The sequence below is a fragment of the Scardinius erythrophthalmus genome (assembly GCF_964197995.2).
Source record: "Scardinius erythrophthalmus genome assembly, chromosome: 5".
Lineage (NCBI taxonomy): Eukaryota > Metazoa > Chordata > Actinopteri > Cypriniformes > Leuciscidae > Scardinius > Scardinius erythrophthalmus.
Genome location: NC_138225.1, coordinates 19,768,681 through 19,790,871, shown reverse-complemented (window position 1 = coordinate 19,790,871; position 22,191 = coordinate 19,768,681). Strand labels below are relative to the sequence as shown.

The window sequence follows — 22,191 nt, the reverse complement described above, 5'->3', positions numbered from 1 at the left end:
AAACAAACGTGTGTGTATTGGTGTTTACTTTGATTTTTTTTTTTTTTTTTCTCAAAACACTTCCCATTGCATTTCTCAGGGAAAATGTCCGAGGAGAATAAAAAGTAGAGCGCTGGCGAAGCGGGCTGTTGTTTTTCCCAATGTGCTCGGTAGAGGGCGCAACTCGTCATGTCTCGTCAACTCGTTTTCATGTTCCAGATGCAAGGGCTGGATCTGCGTTCCCCTCTGTGTTCTGCTGAGGCCCCGGGGCCCTGAGCTTGTTTTGCTCTCTGCCTCGCACCCATTCATTACCATAACAGTTAAATGCAACTACAAATGTCATCAGTGTTATAATGATGCCATCTGTCTACACCAGCAGAGGCTCACCAATTAATTTATCACTTGATGCTAATTCATCTCACTTTAAAATTAAGCAACATAAAAGCAAAAGGAACGAACTCAACGAACATAAAAAAACGCAAAGAACGGGAGACAACAAATTTAAATAAGGACGTCGCTTTTGGTTCAAAAATGTAACGTGTAAACAACCGACAAAGACTAATTAAACCTAGCCTATACGCTCTTTTGAGTTCAAAGAGCAGCAGAAGTCGTCTCCCATCAAAGCAAGAGGGGAAGGTTTGTGCCTTAAAATCACTAGGGACTGAGCTGACATGATCAACTGTTGAGCCGGTGCAGAAGATCAACTCGGAGACATTTGAGAGGAGCCACTTGGGAATCTAGAGCCCTCCACTTTGAAGCCGTGATCAACCGACCTAATCCAACCATGAGAACTAGCGAGCATCTTCACACAGGAGCTGCGCTCGCGCGCACTCATTCAGACACACTAGAGCTTTCAATGTTTACACATGTAAACTCACATAGCCTAAACGTAAATAATAACCATTCAAAAATGTAATAATACACAAGGGCGGGGGAAATTCCAACAAAATAACTCCTTGAGTTTGTCCTTGAGTGGCTCGTGTTTAGTTTGAGATTCGAGACGCACCCCGAACACAGCGGCGTCCCGCGGGAGGGAGGCGCGCGACAAATGCACTTTCTCAAAATCAAACAACTTTAACGCTGCCTCGCGCTCCCGAAGGAACAGTCAGTGAAATGACTGCGGTTAGTTCATGCCACGCAACATGGGTTATTAGACACATCTTTATCTTGCACGTTTGTTAGGCAAGCTATTCTAAATAGGTTATGTGTGGGGGAGGGGGTCGTCAAACCTCTTGAAACCTGTTGAAAGGATATACCGATTCCCACGATACGGTGCTGTAGTGGGAAATGAAACAATAGCAATTTTGCTGAGATTACATGACTCCTATTGGGTCTAATAATTTTTTATTTATTTATTTTAAAGTTACAGCTAATCGAAACTTGAAACGATTTGATCGCTTGTGCAGGGGAATGAAGAAAAGAGACAACAATGAATACAGAAGGAGATGGTGATGAAATTGTGATGTAACTGTTACTAATGTGTGCTATACATGAACTTGGCATGATGCGTTTGCTCTCTCACCCACTCCTTATTCTCTGACAAACATGGGGGGGGGGGGGTGGAAGTGAATGAAAGAAATAAACAAACATAAAATCAAAGATTAGCTTTTAATAGTGTTTATCGATTTAGACAGCACCCTAAAACTGCATCTCACGTTTGAATGAGCTAATTGTTTCACATATGGACAGTTGGATTTATGGAGGGGAACAGATTCACTCCAACCAGGGTTCTTAATCCTCAAAAAAGCTGTGATTAATTAACGCCAAGGCCTGGACCTACATCTCTATTTGCAACATCAGCTATTTAAGATGGGGGGAAAAATCTCAATACAAACAAAAACTCAAAGTATGATGGCCCAACAGCACTGGGGCTGTCTGTGGCTGAGTTTCCCGCGTGTGTGTGTGTGTGAGTGTGTGTGTGTGTGTGTACTGCTGACTTTCTCTCACGCTTTGCGCAAACAGGGTGCCCCCACGGACCAATTAAGACACGGCGAGTTGGGAGAGTCAGCGCTTTCCTAGGAGAGATCCCACACTTCAACAACCATTATTATCTCAGTCTCTTCAACGTTACGACTGCGGTCACGAAGATTGCATCAGGCCTCACTTCTACAACTGCGAGGCTGAGCCGACTCACAAGAGGAATTACAGTATCACAGTACCTTCAGAAGCCCCTCTTTGATCCCGTCACTCTCTGACTGCTCCTCGATAAAGCAGGTGTCATCTCGGTTCATGCAGGGCTATTAGGTGTAAATAAAATCAATTTCTCCTCAGTCGAGGAAGACGTAACCTTTTGCTAAAGCTACGGCATATTCCTTCTGACAGTTTTACACTTCCCTCTCTCTGTCTGTTCAGGTTCCCCATGTTTTGGCAAGATGATTAGCGCGTTTCAGTTATATTACATATCCTATCATCATAATCCACAAAGCTAACTTTCATAATATTTCTGACGACTCAACTTGTGTCATTTGTGGCGACTATGGACTGTGAAGGGCGCGTATTAATTATGACGGAAAAGTAATTTCAATGAAAAGGGCTAGGCATAGACACTTGTTGCAGTTGTGTTTGTTAAAGACTGAAGTTACTTTGCAGGGAATGTCGTTTTTTCTCAACAGAGACAAAACTGAAAAACACAGGCCGAAAGGGGGAGCGAGAGCGCGCTCGTTGCAAATCCCATGGCAACAGCAACCAGAAAACATGTCTAAAATAGGGGGCAGTGTTCGCTATTACTATAGCAACAGGAAGACATAGCTCCTTCAATCAGCTTTAGGATTTGCTGAGGGGGGAAAACAAAGCTTGATTCTATGAAAACCCGTTATTAACGGGAATTAAGTTTGAGGGTAATTTGTCTCGTCTCACTGTGGCCGCGTATGACTTGAATGAAGCTCAGCATAATGTGCCGCCGGTCCTTCTGAAGTTGAAACTGAATGATCAAAATACGGCAAACAATGAATGAAACTTTCTTTCTCCCGCTAGATAGGGTTTGAGTTTTGCTCGATCGCAGAATTTAACTTGCGTTTTTCTCAATGGCAGTTATGGAAATGCTGATGCTGAAGTGGAAAAAGGACGTTAAAGACGCACCTGTTACACACACTAAGTTACATTAGAATGTAAATAGTGTTCATTTAAACTATAATGGATGTTTTTAAATCTCTTCAGAGTAACTACGATGTCAGTTAATTAAGGGACCATGTAAACACGTAAGCTATCAGCTTTATAAATACATACAATAATAATAAACCTGAACTATTGAAGCCTATTTGCGCGAATTGTCCACACACCAAGTCAGTCAACATGTAGATTACAAAATGTAATCACCCTACAGTTGAAATGAAAATAAAAATCGGAAATTTACAGAACTTAGTAGGCTACAACTCAACTGAACCGCTAAATACAGCGTTAGTCACGTGGGAACCGTCCAAAACGCGTATCAGCAAATGCCACAACGAATGTTACAATGTTTTGTCAGTAAAGTTCCGTAAACTGCCCTTCCGCGACATGAAAGTTTAACCACTTTCAGAATTTGCTCTCGGGATGTTTACGTGAAACATGTGCACGGAGAGTGGAAAACCGAAGACCATTGGGAAGCAACGTCTCTCTAGCGGCAGCCAATAAGGGAAGACAACAGTTCCTCTCCAGCCAATCGCAGCGCGACTGGATCAGTCCGTCCAGCGAATCTGCTTGCAGCTTGAAGCGCTGATGCAACTAAGCTGCAACAACAGCCACGTATCTCCTGGGTAGCAGAAAGTGTTCTTCCTCGCTAGAAGAAATCAAGTAGTCCCCGTGAAACAATACATATTTGAACGGCAGTGTATGTTATGCGTGGTATGATATGAATTTTTCATGCATAACCAGATACTGCAACTGTATGATAATCATCCAAACTCCAGTGAACAGCCGCTTTCATCACACATTCTTCTCTCAGAGCTTTAAAACCGTAACGTTAGTGTGTTCAAGTTGAGGACAGGCCAACGGGATTTTGTGTTTTCTCGGAAGTTGTTGAGAAAGTGAGTCCTAGATCTTGTGGGCGTTTTCACCGGCCCGAAGTGTGAAATTTATCTCGACCAATACATCCATAGGGCGGAGGAATCTATAGCACTGGGGGCTGACCGACCGCGTGACGCAGCTGGTTGCTAGGTGTGGGTGACCTGATGCATTGACTCAATTAGCCGATTCTCAGTCATCAACTCCATCACAACAAAGCAAGACCAACAGCACTTCAGTCCTAGACACTCCGGAGGAGACATGGCTTTTTAATTTAGTAGAGTCTTCGATCCTAAAGAAACGCCGTGCTTTGCACTTGCAACGCACCCCAAACCCACAACATTTAAGCAAGAATGGAGTAAGTACAACTTATTACTTTACTGCTTTTTGTCTGACATTTGTTGTTTTGTCTCTTGGCTTGCACTTTTTGGGTGTATTGCTTTTGTTTAACTGTTGTTAAACGTGTTGTCACACTTGTAACAGCGCTTCAGGCGATTGTCTTATTAGAAAAGTTTCAGAAACTCGCTTTAGCTCTTTTAATCGTTGCTACACAGGTTTGCAACTTTAGGAATGATCACACAATAATCATTTTGACCTATTTAATTAGCATGTTCACATGCTGAATTTATTTTGAGACACAATCCATTATTTTATGCACTTTGAAGTGATACTTGTTTGTTGAGCATCTTGTCTGTGGGTTTTATAGAGTGATTATTACTATTACACAGATACATTACCTGATTTCTTAAACAATAGTTCTCAGGGCTACACAGGTTCCCTGTCATTATGTCTTAGCAAAAGTTGTTCTTTTGTCCATTTGCGTCATCCATATCTGCCACATTATTGTATAGTTTCATGTTGCATGCAGCGGATGTTGTTTTGCTTTTCTTAGAAATTGCCTTTGAGAAAAAGCATGAGTCGTTTTCAAAGCTTTCACGAAGATTTGCTGTATTTGGTTTCGCATTACGTCATAGATTGTAACCCACGTGCTGGCCAAGTTCAGACATCCAGTTCAGAGGAGTGTGCATCGTATGCATCTACCATACTGCTAGAAAGAATTAGGTTTTTTAAATACTTGATTGCAAAAGAAAAGGCTTTGTTTTTGCTGTTTGCCGTTGCATTCAGAGTTGTCTCTAATGATTCTGTCAGCATTAAATGTTGTCCTGTGTCTGACCTTAGACTGTAAACAAACTGGACTTCAGTGTAGGTGCAAAGGTTATTGGGGCGTCTGGAGGTACTAGTTGCATCACACAAACAAAAGATAGAAATAAGCACTACACATATATAAATAAAAAAAGATTTATACTTGATATTGTGATTTATTATTGGCATGATCCAAAATATGATCTGAAGAAGTTTTACATTTGTGTGTGTGTTGTATATTTAGGCTGCTAATAAATTTCCCACAAGTAGAGCATTCGCCTGCTTCTCTGGGATCTCAGTAGAGCTCCCCTAAGTGAGCACAAGGGACTTTGATGGATGGAAGAGTGGTAGTTTTCTAAATTGGTCCCTCGCTAATCACCAGTGTGTCTTAGCTGATGCTTTAGGAATATTGGGGGGTTATGGTTGTTTTACTCAGTGTGTACTGTATCTCTCATTGTTATCAACCTAAAAATATGAATGAATTCATGGTCAGTTGGAGATATTTTAAGATATTTTAGAAGAGGCAGGATAAGTTTAGAATGGAAAGTCCCACCAACTAGGACATAATGATTTTTTTTTTCTCCTCCATCCTACTTTAGCAAAGAATCATGTTGGTGTGATAGTGTCTTCTCAATACCAGATAGACCGAAACCTCCATAGACAATGCGTTTTAACACGCTGTCCCTCATCAAATTTTCCCTTTTTTTTAGGTTTCATAATGCTCACCCAGCCCTGTTTTCTGTGGCTCAACTCTCAAACTTCACTATCGTGCACTGTAAGCTCGGACATTTGAATCGTAGGATCAACGGACAGGATGATGACAATGTCAGCACCTATTTGGAAGACTCTACTCGTCTGCCCGGCAGACCCCCTCACTCTCTCTCACCCACAGGCTAACCACAGCCAATCGGAGGGGCGCAGAGGGGAGGGGCCAGAGGAGAAACAGCACTTAATTGGTGAGTTGCAGTGAATACAGTTTTTTATTTTTCCCAGTTTCAGGTGGGCACCGCACTGCAGCACATTTCGTTCTCCTTGAACAGTGAGTAAAACTACCAACGTGGATCTATTTTATATTATTTGTGGATGACGTGCTAGTTTAATGCTGCTTTTCACATTTTGGATTTAGTAAGCGCATTGAGATGTAATTAGATTTTTTTTTTTAACGGGTTGTTAAAATACTACCGGTATAGTTGTTCATTTGGTTTAAATAATTGTGCTACATTGGATCTCTAGGCCAATGATTAACATGTAATACTCTGTTTTCCCCATAGGTGATGGTCTTAGTGACTGGATGACGGAAGAAGTAGATTTCTCCTCTTACCTCCCAACCCCTCACTCCTCTCCCTCCCCCAATGCATCCCTTCCCCCCTCGCCCCTCCAGCATGACATCCAGGTGCCCTCAGATTTGGAGGTCATGACCTCTCTGCTGCAAGAGGAGCTTGCTCAGCTGGAGGATTACTTCCTGTCTGACCCACTCCCAGAAAAAGCCTCCAAACTGGGCAAATGCGACAAGGGTCCAACGGCAGTTGGTCCACCGTCGTATTACCAGTTGCCCTACGCATCATATTCTACTTCCAACCAATCCGAATCCAGCCCTCTACTTGTTACCCTGGCAACTGGGGAACTTGACTTGCTGAGCTTTTGTGGGGGTCCCATTGGCCGTACCAAGATTCCTAGACATGCCCCTTACAGTTGCAGCCGCCCCAACAGCAACGTCTGCAGCCGCAAGAGAGTTCCCGATGGGGTGAGGGTGGGTGACAGTTACGAGAGTAGCATCTGGAGTTCCAAAGGAAATTCCTCAGGTAACTCAGCTGTTGCGCCTGGTGGGAGCTACAGCTGTGCTGAAGATGAACGGGTGGTAGGCAAAGGCTACTGCCTAGGCAGTGCAGTGGAGATCAGGAGGTGCGCCATTTTACCCAAAGAAGAGAAGAACTGCCGCTACACGGAAGAGGCCGGCAGTGCGAGCAAGGCCGCCGGCGGCGGGTACAACTTTAGCGGACCCATTCAAATTCCCCACAAGAAAGACGAAATGATGATGTATGGTGTCAGAGAAGTCAATTTAAGCGGCATAGGAGGAAGCGCAGAAATGGAGATGATGGGCGAAGCGAAGAATGGTGCTAGCGACGAGAAGGCCGACATCCCCTGGAAGTCCGAACCCAATGAAAGCTCTTTCCTCCAAAGTACATCCCAAGAAGAGGCCTACCACAGCTTTCTTGGGGCCATCAATGACCCAGTAAAGGCGGAGAGCGTAGAGATTCACCGGCAACATAACTTCCACTGCAGCTTTCTCGAAGCCCAAGGCCCCGACTGCCTGAGCGGTGACCGCCACGGACCTGAAATGGTGTCCCCGTGTGCCAGAGGAGTCTGTGTGCTGAAAGACGACCCCTGCATTGTGAAACCAGACCTTGAGGAGCCACTAATTGAAGGGAACCACGGTCAACGCAAACAGAAGAAGAGAGACCAGAACAAGACTGCAGCTCACAGGTATAGTATTTTGAGTCGTAATGATGTTTCTACATGAGCGAATATAGAAAAGTTGGTGGCTTTTTGAAGTGACACTTAGTTGTGAAAGTACAAAATCCTTAACAGAGAATTGTATTATGCTTCAGACTACAATGCCTGTGAGCATTACAATGTAGCTGCTTGTGGGATTTAAAAACGTAAGTAAACAGGAAAGGTTTGACAATTTCTGACTTTCCTCTGTATTCATTGTTTTGAACAGGTATCGTCAAAGGAAGCGAGCGGAGTTGGACACGTTGGAGGAACAGCTTCACGGTCTGGAGGGGAGAAACCGTGAGCTACGGGACAAAGCAGAATCGGTGGAACGGGAGATCCAGTACGTGAAAGACCTCCTGATTGAGGTGTACAAGGCCCGCAGCCAACGCCTCAAACAGGAAACCAGCGCCTGACCAAAAGCTCGACCACCTGACGATGGTCCTGCAAGTAGAATTGTAAGCAGTCTGATAGGCAATGGAGATTTGAGTTGGAATGTTTTCTGACTGAATGTTTTTAGGATGTGGTGGAGGTTGTACTATTGCACGTTACTCAATCATTTAATTTTCGTTACAAACTGACAAAGTCCATCAACAGCTGCAGCACAGACATCCACTTTCTCAGAAATAACTCCAAATCAGTTAATATGCACTGTGATTATGTCTTTGACTGTAACGACAGCCGTTTTTTCTTTTCTCTTGCTTTTCTCAAGAGTGGCTAGACGACTCGTCCTCTCGGTTTCATGAATAAGCTTTAACAACAGAGCATTTACGATTGACAGAAATAAACACCGAATAAGGCAAGATAGACTTGAACGCATCTTCATTTATTTAGAAAAGGCTGTAAGGTAATATCACAAGTTCTGCATATGACCTGCATTGATCTTAGTTTTTTTGTTTGATTTTTTTTGTAAAATTTATTTATTAGCAGTTTCAACATTTATGGTACTAATACTAATGATGTAGCCTACAATTAGTACAACATTGGTACTTCCTTTTTTTTTCCTTCCGTATATTAAATAAGGAATAAGCACTGATATTAAAAGCAATCTGTTTCTTATATATTGAGTTTCAGGGGAAGCACTTCTCAAAACGAATTTCCCTCAGGAATAAAGAACCTGAAGATGTGTTTTTGAATTCCCAATTTTAGATTAGTCCTGCAGCTCAGGTATATACGATTTATGTCCAAAGTCATGGAGGTATGTCAGTTTGTAACTGCTGAAGATATGGCACTGCCTAATAATGTTATGTGTGTTGATTTCTTGTATTTCGAATCTTGCATGCAGAAGATTTCATGGCTCTTTACAAAAAATGTTTGTTTTTCTTTCATCTGAATGACATGTTACTGCAAAAGTCTTTCTTGCTTAAGAAGCCCAATTTTATATTCTCTTGGCTAACACATTTCATTAGAGATGAATGAGTTGCATTTGATTCACAAACTACTGTTTGGCCCAGTGTCTCTGCTGTTATTGCGACTACAATCAGGGTTTGTGATTTTATATAGCTTGTTTGCTCTAATGTACAAGTGTGTGTTGGGGGACAGAAAGTACAATCTTTGTAGTGATACAGCTTTTTTTTTTATAATCACTGAAATGATTGTGGTGGCTTTAGAATTGCAGACTTCCCAGCGTCTTAGCAATATTTCATCAACAATGTAAATGACTCAAGTTATGATTTTTTTGCAATTGCGATCATGCACAATCCTTGACAAATGTTATGATTTTCATGTTTACAATTTAGTCAATTTCAGGAGTTTATTCTGGTAAACCTGTCTAGTGACTGATTTTCTACTTGCTCAAATAGGAGACATGCATTTATCACAATTACAACAATAACAAAGAAATCAACTGCAAATCAGGCTTTGATTAGTTACTCTTTATTCTTCCTATTTATTCCTTTGAGGGCATTTTTACCGAAGTGTCGTGTGTGTACCTTAATACTACATAGCAATATTACAAATATCGTTTAATTCCTCTAAATAAGCAACCTAGATACTGAGAGAGCATAGCATATCGAAATATGCTTTCCTTGGCGGTATACAATCATGTTTATGAAATATAGCTAATAATGCGCTGTGTTATACGGTCATTTTGTGAAGTTGAGATTTTTTTTTTACAACCCAAAATTAAGGCACAAGATTTCCAAGAGTTTACACCAGCTATAATACTAAGACTAGTCATTTTGTACCAGGCATTTCGATGTATCGTCTCCGATTAATTCTTTGTGTTTCCTGTTATTCCATTGAATTCAAATAAAGTGATTTATGTCAGCAACTTTGCATGTTGGCGATGATGGCTTCATACGAGATTTCTAGGGCTTAATATGTAGACCTTGCGTTTAACGGATAAACTGAGTTTATCCCTTGTTTGGCCGGAAATTTGTTTACAGCTCTGCAAGCCAAATGGAGCAGAGCTATTCCCATATCCTCACTAATGCACGATGTGGAGGAAAAAGAAACTGAAATGACATAAAAAAAAAAAACCTCAGTGTCAGTTACGTGTGTGTGTGTGTGTGTGTGTGTGTGAGAGAGAGAGAGAGAGAGAGAGAGAGGAAGGATTAAAAAGAATAGCCTAGTACAATTCTAATAGCAACGTAGGATGTCTAAATATATACTTTTTTATTATTAACCACACTGCCTTTTGTATCCCGAAAGTCCTAAACATCCAGTTTTTTTTTCATTTAATAATTATTGTTATAAAACCCCGACAGAACCAAATGTACAAAGAGAAGAAAATAGGGGGAAAATCATATTTTTTCGTCCCGTCAAAAGTCTTATTTCTGTGTAGCGCATTTCATTCATATTTTTGTAGGCTAATATCCGTTTTAACGGTTACGGTTCACAGATAATTTATCGTTTCTGAACACCGATCAGTCTTGTTTATTGTTCAATATTTCTCCAAATAAAATACCGTTGAACCCAACAGTATTTGAATTTAGTTTTCATGTTTGTTGTTTTCACACTGAGGCGGTAACATATCACCATCCGATAGCTATAGCCTACAAAATTAAAGTAGCCTAAACATTAAATATGTGCACGAGTGTTGGAAAAAAATAGTGAGTGTCATTTATTAGAGCATTTAAATAATCACACAATATAAAAAATAGCCTAATTAAATTTATTCACACACTACAATCCCGGTTCCCTTTTTCTTTGAAAATGTAGGCTACTACGCATTGTAACAAGGCTATCTCACGTTTTTTAAGTGTTCTTATATCGTTTTTTAATAATCAAAACAAATCTGCCCGCTATTTATTATTTTACTCTCGTGCTCGTTTAGTCTGTCTCACGCGTCAAACAGCCTGATGTTTCACTGGTAAGTTACTTTTGTATGGTCAGGATACTGGAAATGACTGGAATTCAGATTTTTTTTTTATAATTCAGATAAAATCATTCTTCATAAAAAACAACGTTAATTAAAAGTTTTTTAAGAGTCAAAAGGCTTTTCTTGTGGCAAACACGTACGAAGAGTTTCAAGTCGTCTCAGATAATAAATCTCCGGTAAAATAGCCATCTTAAAAACAAAACAAATTTTGATATGATGAGACGATATAGCCTATCCAGTGAAGACAAACAAACAAAAAACTAGACTAAAAATCACACATAAAACAGACGAGACAGACACAATTTTAAGAAATTCTATCGATTTATTCATTAAGTTGACTAAAAGGATTTCACAGTATTTCCCACGTACAGATTACATTTACATCATAACAATAAATCCTTTTTGGATAGCCTTTCGATAGACCGAAATATATTTCGGATTTTTCGATATACAGACAATTAACTATTTGAGCTGAGGTAAATTTATATAAAACAGTTTGAAATAATAAATACAAGTAAGGCTGGCAAATTAGTTACATCATAAAAATGCAAGAGAAGTTTTGTTACTATAAACAGAAAAAAAGACCAAACACTCATCGCAACCTTTTTAAATATAACGTATGTGAATCAAAAAGACAAACATTTGCTGAATAAAACAACCTTATATTTGAAATACATCTAAATGCACTTTTAAATGTAAGACAACGTTATTTTGAGGGTGTTTCTGAGTCACTGCCATTTTCTCAAAATACATAACAGATTCAAATTCAGTCAAAATCTTTTGATCACAGATCAAATAAATACAGACAAAAAGAAAGCTTTCCCAGTCACAGAACCAGCCAGCAACCCATTTTTAGATAATGTGAGATTACATCCTCTCTCATACACACAAACTATGAGGCTGACATTTATGTTTTTCCTTCAACTGACCCGTCCAACTTGCTGACAAGCCATTGATAATCCCTCTGAAATAAAGAGCTTTGGGATGTGCGACAGAGTTTTCTTCCTGCATCTAGAGACCTCAGAGCCTTGAGGAAGGGAAGGAGAAAATGTGAAAATGACAGTAAGGATTTTTTCCCCCAACCAGCTTTGTCTGTCTTTCAATTTTTTTTTTTTGCACAATTGTCAAAATGATGCAATACAGCACACAAGCAGCTCTATATTAATTTTGCATCAGTGTTTAAAAACAATTCAACAAGAACTGCACTCTTTGTCTGACTATACAGGAGTGCAATGAATCCCATGACTCTCTTAATTATATTGGAGGGTATAGAAAACATCTAAATATGTAAGTGAAAGCTGCTCTTATCACACTGCTCTTACCTGTAGCAATGTGTTTTGTTGGCTAAACACACGCAGAGTGGCCACAGCTGCCCGTCGCACTGCATGATGGGAATCATTACAGGCAGTTTGGAGAATCAAGCCTGGAGCATCTACATTGAGAAGTGCTCCATCCCCTCCGCTGAAAGCAGCCAGGTTACCCAAGGCCCCACAGCAGTGCTGTCGAATGACATTATCAGCATCTGACAGCAGTGACACGAGGGGAGGGGCGGCTCCTATGGCGAGCTCCATCCATACGTCTTCCTCACTATGTCTGACGCCTTCACTTGCTGGTGTCCCCCTCGATTTGTCTTGTGCCGACAAGGCATTTATGTCAGTTGTATTCTTGAAACCTTTACTGGAAATATTTAGATGGGTTCTTCCCGTTACACTTAGCCAGTTTCCCACCGCCTTGCAGGCCGTCCTACGAACGGATGAAGCAGGATCGCACAGGCAACCTAACAGGTCCAGGAACAGGTCAAACTTTGATTCATTGATGACCTGCCGGACAGCTGAGCCCAGGTGGCCCAGCAAGCCACAGCATGCGGCTCGGATTCCATCATCTCGGTGGCGCAATGCAAGCCGCAGTTGGGTGATTTTGACGGGAACAAAGAAGGGAGATTGATGGGTGAGATGAAGTGTTAGCCGGGAGAGAAGGATAAGAAGTTCCACTGCACACCCACAGAGAACTTCGCTTTGTAGCAGCACAGCCAACAGAGAACTTGCTGTTCTGACCTCTTCTGGTGAGGATCGAATTTTAGCCGTGGAGACCTTGGGGTGATCGCCACTTCTCCTTAACTCCTCCAGACTGTCCATAAGCCAGCTGATGCTGCACCCTTGCTGAGCTGAGAGATCTTGGGGACGTCCTGCAGAACTGCCATGGATCTCCAAACTGTCCATGAGCTCCTGTATACAAGCGCTCTGCTGCTCGATTTTCTCTCGTAGATGTTCCATGGTCTTCTGCGGATATATTTTGGTTTTTGGCTGCACCTCCCTGAACTTTTCAGTCTTGCTTTTGGATGGCTGGTGTTGAGCCTTTAGGGAATCATTTTTTTCCTTAGATGCATCTACATAGCCTTTGAGCCGCTGTAACCTCTTCTTCGATTTGATGTCACCTTTGATTTGATCCATCTTGGTTTTCTTTGCAATTCTATTGCTCTTAAATTGCTCCACACCATTCCCGAAGTGGTTAAGTTGATACTGAGTGTGGTCTGCTCCATTGTTTGGGCTTTCTGTGCAGTGAGGGAGGAAAGCGGAGGCCTGGGCTGCAGTGATAAGGCATGGAGCGGTGTGCTGTGGGTCAGATAGCAGTAGACGATTTAGAAGACACAGCGGAAGCTCCACCAGGGCAACGGGAAGAGTTTGAATCATCTGAACAAGACGACAAGTCAGCAGAAAAATAAGAAATACAAAAATTACATTTCCGACATTGAACATACTGAAAATACTGGAGTATTTTTTAAACCATACCTGCACTAGACCGGCCACAATATTTGCGCTTTGATACGATCGGAGAACTGACAGAAATGTTTCTAAGGATAACTCCAAAGAGAAGGGGATGCAGAGAAGATGACAGCTCATCACTGATATGCTGTTTATTTCTGAGTCACCCCAGAATAGACCGTGCTCAAGCAATGCAGCGCTGCTGTGAGGTATAAAATGAGAAATATACTGTAAACTACTGAGAGATTCACTTCAAATGAGCACTAATATTAAAAAAAGAAACTGTTTGACACCATAGTAAGGCTTTAAGGTGATGTTTGATGCTCACCAACTGGTGGTGAGAAGGTGGCTGAGGGCAGAAGAGCAGTTTGTGGAGTTATCTGACAGGAGAGCCACACAGTTGTATGGATTGCTGGAGAAAACCAATAAAGCGAGAGAGAGGAACACATACAGACCTGTGAGAAAAACAGAGGCAAATGTATGTTATTAAATTACTGGTATATCGAAGCTACAATATATAAATAAGTGAATGTTCTCTTGGTGTTCAGTACCATTAGGAGAGAAATGGCATCTCTGGGATGTTGTGTTTTCCAGTGTGGTGTTCACTTTAGCCCACAAACAGGGCCAAAGCTCTGAGTCCTGAAAGTCGAGCAGTGAGCTGCTTTCACACTTTCATCAGTGAAGGAAAAATAAATCATTTTATTTCTTTATCCAGAAAATTCACCTTTTTCACCCTAAAATGTATCTATTTTGTAAATTCATATTATTGATCATGATTCTGAGCATGCGTTCCATTTTTCTTTTTTAATTTCAACCTTGTAACTTTTAATCAAAATCTCATAACTGGATTTTCTGGTGAAGCGACTTCTTTGTGGAAACATATGCCCCTCCGCAATCGACAGTAAACTCGCTTTCATTTTCAAGTACAATGCCCACATCTCAAAATAAACAATCGATGGAAAGAACCAAGTCCCCTCCCTACATTTTTCAGATGCATGTCACAATATGGAAGAAAAAATGTGTCCCTACTTGTATATCATTAAGACATTAACACATATGACCAATGGTAATTTTTTTTAGAGATACAGATGTTTAAGTGTCCCATGAACAATATGCCAAACTGGTTTAATTGTTGATTTATTTCTGGCTTAACTAAATAACTAATAATAATTCAATGATCATTACATTACAACAATAACAAATAGGACAATATGCGATATTAGCTAGTACTTATCAATGGAAATCACATTCCGTTATATTTATGTAATATTATATAATATGTGTATATAAAAAAAGTTAAGTAATCCATTAGCTTCTTTATCTGTAAATACCATTATTGGGTGCTGCTCCTAAGAGACTTCAAATGGTGTTATTAATTGTAGATCCAATATTAAACAATTGAAAACCAATTATTCAGTCAAACCGATTATTGGTCAATCTCTAATTAACACAGCACAGATTTTAGGGGAATTAATGTGAGAGGAATTACCTCGGACAGTCTGTGGAGAATCAGTGACAGAAGGCCGTCACACATGCCCCAACCTGCAGGTAAAGGGTTATGTGCCTATGCGAAAGAAAAAGAGAGAGCAGACAGATGGTGGGAGGGGGAGAGGAAAAGAAAGAGCGAAAGAAAGAGTGGGGAATGACTACACTGGATTTCATCACATCAATGACATTAATTACTCCAAACAGAGTTAACCCTTATTCACAGTTTAAATAATGGAACTATACCTCTGCCGTGTCAGTCAAAATATTCCCTAAAAAGCTTGTAAGCCTTTCTATACCAACATTCACAGCTATACCACGGTGAGTGAACAAGGTTAAGACTGCTGTTGCCAAAAGCTGTAGGAGAGACCACAAAATCACAAGCGTAATGCAAATGAAACCAGACATCCTACGATTTTTGCACTTCGTTTTTTCAGATTAAAATTGCATTTGACACAAACTAGGGAGAAAATCGTTCATATAGAGGCACTTACCGCTGAATGCTTCTGGACACGACAGAGAAATACAGAAATAAATAGCTGACAGAGATCCTCAGCTCTGATGAGAAAAAAAATATTTTTCATAAAATAACACTAAGATTAAAATTTCACTAAAAGCCCAGCAGCAGTAGAGATAACGACAGCCTAACAAAGAGTTCTGCAATTAACACTAAATATTCTTTCATTTTAAAAAAGGAACAATAGATTTACTGAAGTAATGAGAGTAAAAACAATTTCAGTGGAGAAAAAAAAACTGTACTGTAACTGTACATTAAAACCGATTCATAAATCCATACCTCTTGCCCTTTATCTCCCAGCCCGGGCTCTTTTCCAGGTACATTATGAGAACACTCATCAGATCTTCTAATATTATCTCACCCTGGGATTCCTTTAGCAAATAATAATCAGTCAGAAATCAAGTGTGATTAATGAAGAAATCCACATTTTCATTTACAAATTAAAATAAAATCATTTAAAACAACTTATAAAAAATTATTAAAATATATGTTTAAAACAATAATCAGATGAATAGAAGATACATATTCATTTTTGTGTCTGACCTGCATTAGATCTGGAATGTTCAGGATGTCCTCAATCAGGTTGAACAGTAGATGAGGCAGTTCCAACTCCTTGCCCACTGTTTCAGCATCCCCGGACTGACAGCTCTGAACAATGTTCCTGAGGATCTTTAGTGGCTGTAGAATTGAGGAGGCCTCTTCACCTTTCCTGACCAATAGCTAGACAGATCAGTGAGTCTTTAATACACTAAATCACTCACTTACCCATTTCAAATAGCTGCACTTGTGACATTTAACAGAACGTTACCTGTTTTTTGGCGAAGAGCAGCTTGGTTTTTAACCTCGGAAGGATGGAGGTGTTCACAGGGCCCTGATCACTTAATTCAATCAATTGTTGCCACTCAGAATCACTGTCGATATCTTGTTCCTGCAGGACAGATTTAGTGGAAAAACCTTGTGTGACAGATCTGACATCAGTAGTGTGCTCCAACTAAATGCACAATCTAATTTTAAATGATTAAAATAACAACCTCACTGTCCATCCTGACAGAAGCCAGACTGGTCCGCGCATGTCCAAGGCGCTTCATAACTTTCCGGGGTCCCACCTCTACAGAAGGGAACTCCCTCTCATAGTCTCTACTGATCTGGCCTTTATGTGGAGCTGAGCGAACCCTAAAAACAAAAGGGAACATGGGAACAATTTATATTTGAAAAATCTGATTCCTCACCACATCTTTTACCCTTGGTTTAAACGGGTTTTTCGACTATTTCACTTCTCTACATTTGGATTTATAATATATTCATTCCTTCACGCTGGTCAAAAACATCAATTTCACTGTCACAGCATCATTGTTAATCTGCCCTTTTTTTAAGTTGAGGCCCGCAGGTTTTCAAATTCTAGATGGGAATACTACCTGGTAACACTGTTGTCATTTGCTTGATGCTGATTGGTTCCTGGCTGAGATGAATTTTGATACACTGAAAAGGTGCTGCCCAATGAGTGGCCAGTGGTGGGGGCTCCTCCAGCAGAAACTGTCTTACAGCGTGTCTGACTCGCAATCTCCTAGTAAAACAACACCCAACACAATTTTATTATTTCACTTGCACAGAAATGAATACTTTGAAAGCCCTTCTCAGCTGATTCACATTTCCCCCATATTCCATAATAATGTAAATAGTCGAATTTTCACAAATCACACCAACAACAATAGCATTAGTTTAATTTAAATAAAGTTCATCTTACAGCAAAAATAAAATAAACCAGACAGGAAGACATCTAAAAGACAGATTCATAACCTCGTAACGCAGAAAACGAAGAAAGACAAACTTCTTTGTTGCTAGCATGAGTTTACCCGTTTGTTAGTCTTCTCTTTCTCTCGAAGCTCTCTGGCTTTGCGCAGTAGTTTGCCCTCTCCATTGCGTGCTGTTGTCTTCTCTGCAGCCTGCTGGTGTTTCAGGGCCTGTCGGTCTGGGCTGGGTGGGACTGTAAGGGGGTCGCTCGAACCCTCATCTGACACCACTGTTAAAGCAATGAGCAGCACAAGGCACCCTTTTAGTAACAATAACATATTTTCATTATAATACATTATTATTGTAATTAAATATATTTTATTTTGTCAAAAGATATATTTTCAAAAGATTTTTCAAAGAAAATACCATTTCATAGGATGATAAAAATGTAAGTAGTCCTCACTTAAAACTCCATCTGCAACAAAAGGGTGACGAAGCAGGTCAGGCCATGACAGCCTCTTCTCTGGATCTTTCATCAACAACCCCTTCAGAAAACTCTAAATTAAGAGAACCCACAGAAAGAGCAATTGAAAAGAAGGGTTTTAAACTCGGTAGTATTTAATGTTACCACAACCAGTGCATACTGACTTTTTGCACTTTTTGAAAGCAACACTTTTTTTTCGATCTGTGTGTCAAACACTAAATCAAAATCAGACTAATTCGATTTAAAAGTCAGAGTCAGAGGTTTTCATGTGGGAAGTAACTACTCCGTACCAAGCAGTCTTGGCTCATGTTCTCTGGCCATTTGACTGGATCTCTCACTATGAGCTGCACCAGCTGAAAGATGGAGTTGGTGTAGAACGGAGGCGCCCCCGTGTGGAGCTCATAGAGGATGCAGCCCAGAGACCAAAGGTCAGCTGAGTGGTCATAAGGTTTCTCTTCCACTAATTCTGGAGACATGTAGAGAGGCGTCCCCTTAATAGAGGTCAACACCAAGGTGGACACACTCATGGCACGAGCAAATCTGTGAAGAGTCACGAGAATATGACACCATTATGCTATTAAGTCAAGTCAAGTTTATTTATATAGCGCTTTTCACAACACAGGTTGTATCAAAGCAGCTTCACAGTATTAAATTCAAATAATACATCAATGTTTGTTTCTAGTGGAAAACGTCCACGTTTGGTAATGCTGATCAATAGTATTGTTGATTGATTGATTAAATAAAATAAAATATCCCTAAATATCTAATAATATAATATTAGAGATCACATTAAGATGAATATATATATATATATATATATATATATATATATATATATATATATATATATATATATATATATACACCAGATATAATTTTTGATATTTTTTTACTAGTGGGTGCAGGACACTATAGTTCATTTATGTGAGGATAGCAAAATAAAGTAAACTGTGACATTATACCCAGAAATTCTTCATACAGTGGACTACCAGTAAAATTTATAAAGATTTGGGACCAAAAATTATTCAGACACTTTGACCTGACCATGTTTTGCTAAAGTGTTTTTTCTTTAATTGCCAATGCGACCTTTTTATGCCACAGAATGAGCAAAATTAAGCATTGCTTGGTAATTGGTTGACCTAAATTGGTATTATCTAATTGTGTACTTAAATTTAACAGCTGACAACTGACAGCTATTCAACCTAATTCATTTGTGAGACAGTCTGACAGTCTCTCTCTCTCTCTATATATATATATATTTTTTTTTTTACCATTTTCTAAACTATGGCAAATAAACTGTGATAATGTGAGACATGTTGAAGGTGTCTGAATAAATTTTGGTTTGACTGTGTGTGTATATATATATATATATACAGTTTCTAAAGTAGTTTGAACTTTGTGCTTGTACCAATTGGCAACACTGACCCAAAGTCACAGAGCTTTACTACACCTCCTTTTCCCAGCAGGATGTTTTGTGGTTTCATATCACGATGCAAAATACGATGGGAGTGCAGATAATACAGGGCAGAAACAAGCTGGCAGGCTATTTCACACACCTACACAAGTAAGATAACAGGTGAGCAGGTGAGTGTGTCCCAGTTAAGAGGTCTAAGCAATAGAAAATCCAGCATAGCATCAAGTCAAAGAAATAAAAGTGATGAACTATATGATAAACTGTATACATTTTCCAAAAATACATTTACCTTAGGCTACATATAATGTTTATTCTAATTTGTATGACATACTTAAATTTCTTATATGCATTACTGATGATATTATTAGCTTTTAAAGTCTAGAAAGATTTAAATGTCTTAGATAGTTCTAGCTTCATACACCAGTACGATACATTAATTATCTAATACGTTGAGTTGGCGGTTACAATAAAACAGTGTGACCACTGACGTACCTGATTTTCAGGTAAACTGCCATCATCCTCCAGGATCTGAAACAGCTCACCCTCTGCATACTCTGTCACCACCACCACCTGTCAGAGGAATACATGCTCTAATTACTCCTCTGACACAAATTCAGCTCTGTTTTTTTTTTTTTTTTTTTTAACTCTTCTCACTGATACTTTTTTCATTTACACAAGTTATGGGATGATCAAAGTCACAAGTTCACTGCTTTTGTACCCACACCAGTATCTTAACGTTTAATCATTCACTTTGCCAACGAGAACTATTACCTAGAAATTTGAATGTTAAAATTGTGAACCCTGGGAGCAATATTTAATTCAACAAGCCGTTACACTGGAAGCACCAGGTTATACAGGGTGGGCCATTTATATGGATACACCGTAATAACATGGGAATGGTTGGTGATATTAAAGTCCTGTTTGTGGCACATTAGTATATGTCATGGTCACCACCCATCTTGAGGAGTTTGCCCCCTCACATATACTAATGTGCCACAAACAGGACTTTAATATCACCAACCATTCCCATGTTATTACGGTGTATCCATATAAATGGCCCACCCTGTACTGTAGGAACAGTGGAAAACATAGCATGACTTGGGAGTATAGGTCGTGACAGTCATACCTCCCTCTCTGTCTCAAAGCTGTCTAAAAGCAGCACTATGTTGGGATGCTTAAGCCCCCTCATGATGTCAATCTCTCTTTTCAAACTGCGCAGGTCCTTCTCTGAGCGGCCAACTTTGGGAATGAACTTCAGAGCCACGACCTAGGAAAAAAAGTGTTGATGTTACTCAGACAGAGAGGGATTATGTCTTCAATAAAGTCTGTTTATATTCTATTTGTTGTTTTCTTTGTATTTGATGTCTTGGAGGTGAGGGTTTTTGATTGTGTGGCTAATATGACGTTTTATGATAAAAAACAAAACAAAAACAAAAAAACAATTAACCCCGACAATTATTAAAACATTCAGATTATATCACAATTTGCTGTAATGTAGACACAGAACTGAATAATCCAACAAAGTGGCCAGCAAATTATTCACATTTATATCACGAGACTCTAGAATGCTTGATTCTGATTGGCCGACTGACGTTTTAAGGCGCTGAACACTATTCTGTTTTTCTTTCTCTCTCTCTACTGTTCAGACTGAGTTTTAACTTAAATATAGGAAATGCTGTGTTATTATATGGTACGAATATATATATATATATATATATATATATATATATATATATATATATATATATATATGGCCTCGTATAAATATCTCTAAAAATCAATTCCAGGGGGTAACGTTAAAGAAATAGGATTTTCTGACACCGCGGTGCACATGCAGTGCTCACCTGGCCGCTAAACTTCCTGCGGCCTTTGAACACTCGCCCGAATGACCCTTCCCCGATAACCTCCAAAATATGATATTGATCCATCATCAGCGATGAAGCCTTGACCCCGAGGAAGAGTCCGGAGACTTTTCAGGTAACGTTGGGCTAGTAAAAACTCAGTACAACGCACGTGAGCATATCATTTAGGCAGTTTTCTCCTCATGGCTTGTTTTGCAACTGAACAGTATAAGGAAAGCAAGACAGATTTCGGCGAAACGGACAAACTAACGTTAGGCTTAACGTTAGCTAGGGCACGGTTTTTATTAGATGGACTTTATCATTTAATCCTTACGGCAACTGCGAAACAACGCCTGTTATCATACTCCCGTGAATAATGTTGACTTTATAACTAGTACAAGTAATTGTAATCAAAAAATGGTCTCTGAAAAGAAATATGGTTACATAATACATCAAGAATAAACTTCCGAAAGTTTGACGTGCGCTGCTCTCCAGAAGAACAAAAACAAAAAGCGCCTAGCAACGTGGTGGCTCATAAATAGAAGCCCATATAAAAGTTGCTGCAAATTTAAATAACTTATTTTGACTAGTATATTTTTGACTGTACATTCATATTTTGTTTATTAGTTGGATAGTTGTATTGCTTGAAAAATGCATGACTTATAAGAGATAAATTAAACGAAGGGGGAGAAATTTGAACAGGCGATGTGTCCGTGTCCTCATTCACTCCTGTCACTAAGGGGGCCTTAACTTAACAACGCAGTGGCGTCCTAACAACAGTACTCATGTCGAGAGGTAAGTTCCTCAGAACAGCTGTTCTGTTCTATTCTGTAAAGACAACACACCTTCTTTAAGCCAAAACATGTTTATTTTTATATAATGGCATTCCTGACAAAAGTCTAACATCGTTGTCTTTAAGTGGTCATTGGTATTGTGAATTATAAATGTAGGAAAGAGGGAAAAAAGCGAGCATTGCTTCTAATTCATTCTAAAACTCATGGACATGTAAAATGCATAATTGAATCCTGAATTAACTAAA

General features: G+C 39.7%; 2 protein-coding genes across 2 annotated transcripts; one reads left to right on the top strand and one right to left on the bottom strand.

The window, feature by feature from the left end:
- The first annotated feature begins 4,147 nt into the window (after nucleotides 1-4,147).
- atf5a (activating transcription factor 5a) lies at nucleotides 4,148-20,648 on the top strand. The gene is made up of 5 exons (XM_081367010.1): nucleotides 4,148-4,318; nucleotides 5,814-6,059; nucleotides 6,375-7,587; nucleotides 7,826-8,054; nucleotides 20,531-20,648. Exons 2-4 carry the CDS (start codon nucleotides 5,918-5,920, stop codon nucleotides 8,010-8,012), a joined length of 1,542 nt encoding a protein of 513 aa, XP_081223136.1. The 5' UTR covers nucleotides 4,148-4,318; nucleotides 5,814-5,917; the 3' UTR covers nucleotides 8,013-8,054; nucleotides 20,531-20,648.
- stk36 (serine/threonine kinase 36 (fused homolog, Drosophila)) lies at nucleotides 11,225-21,666 on the bottom strand. The gene is made up of 20 exons (XM_081367009.1): nucleotides 21,156-21,666; nucleotides 20,438-20,578; nucleotides 19,804-19,881; nucleotides 19,323-19,453; nucleotides 18,188-18,437; nucleotides 17,877-17,970; nucleotides 17,536-17,702; nucleotides 17,098-17,246; nucleotides 16,714-16,855; nucleotides 16,491-16,610; nucleotides 16,226-16,402; nucleotides 15,962-16,053; nucleotides 15,660-15,723; nucleotides 15,412-15,522; nucleotides 15,170-15,244; nucleotides 14,232-14,349; nucleotides 14,009-14,135; nucleotides 13,708-13,882; nucleotides 12,241-13,608; nucleotides 11,225-11,945 (listed from the first exon to the last, which is right to left on the bottom strand). The coding sequence occupies exons 1-20, from the start codon at nucleotides 21,240-21,242 to the stop codon at nucleotides 11,826-11,828; spliced, it is 3,786 nt and encodes a 1,261-aa protein (XP_081223135.1). The 5' UTR covers nucleotides 21,243-21,666; the 3' UTR covers nucleotides 11,225-11,825.
- Between the last annotated feature and the right edge of the window lie 525 nt (nucleotides 21,667-22,191).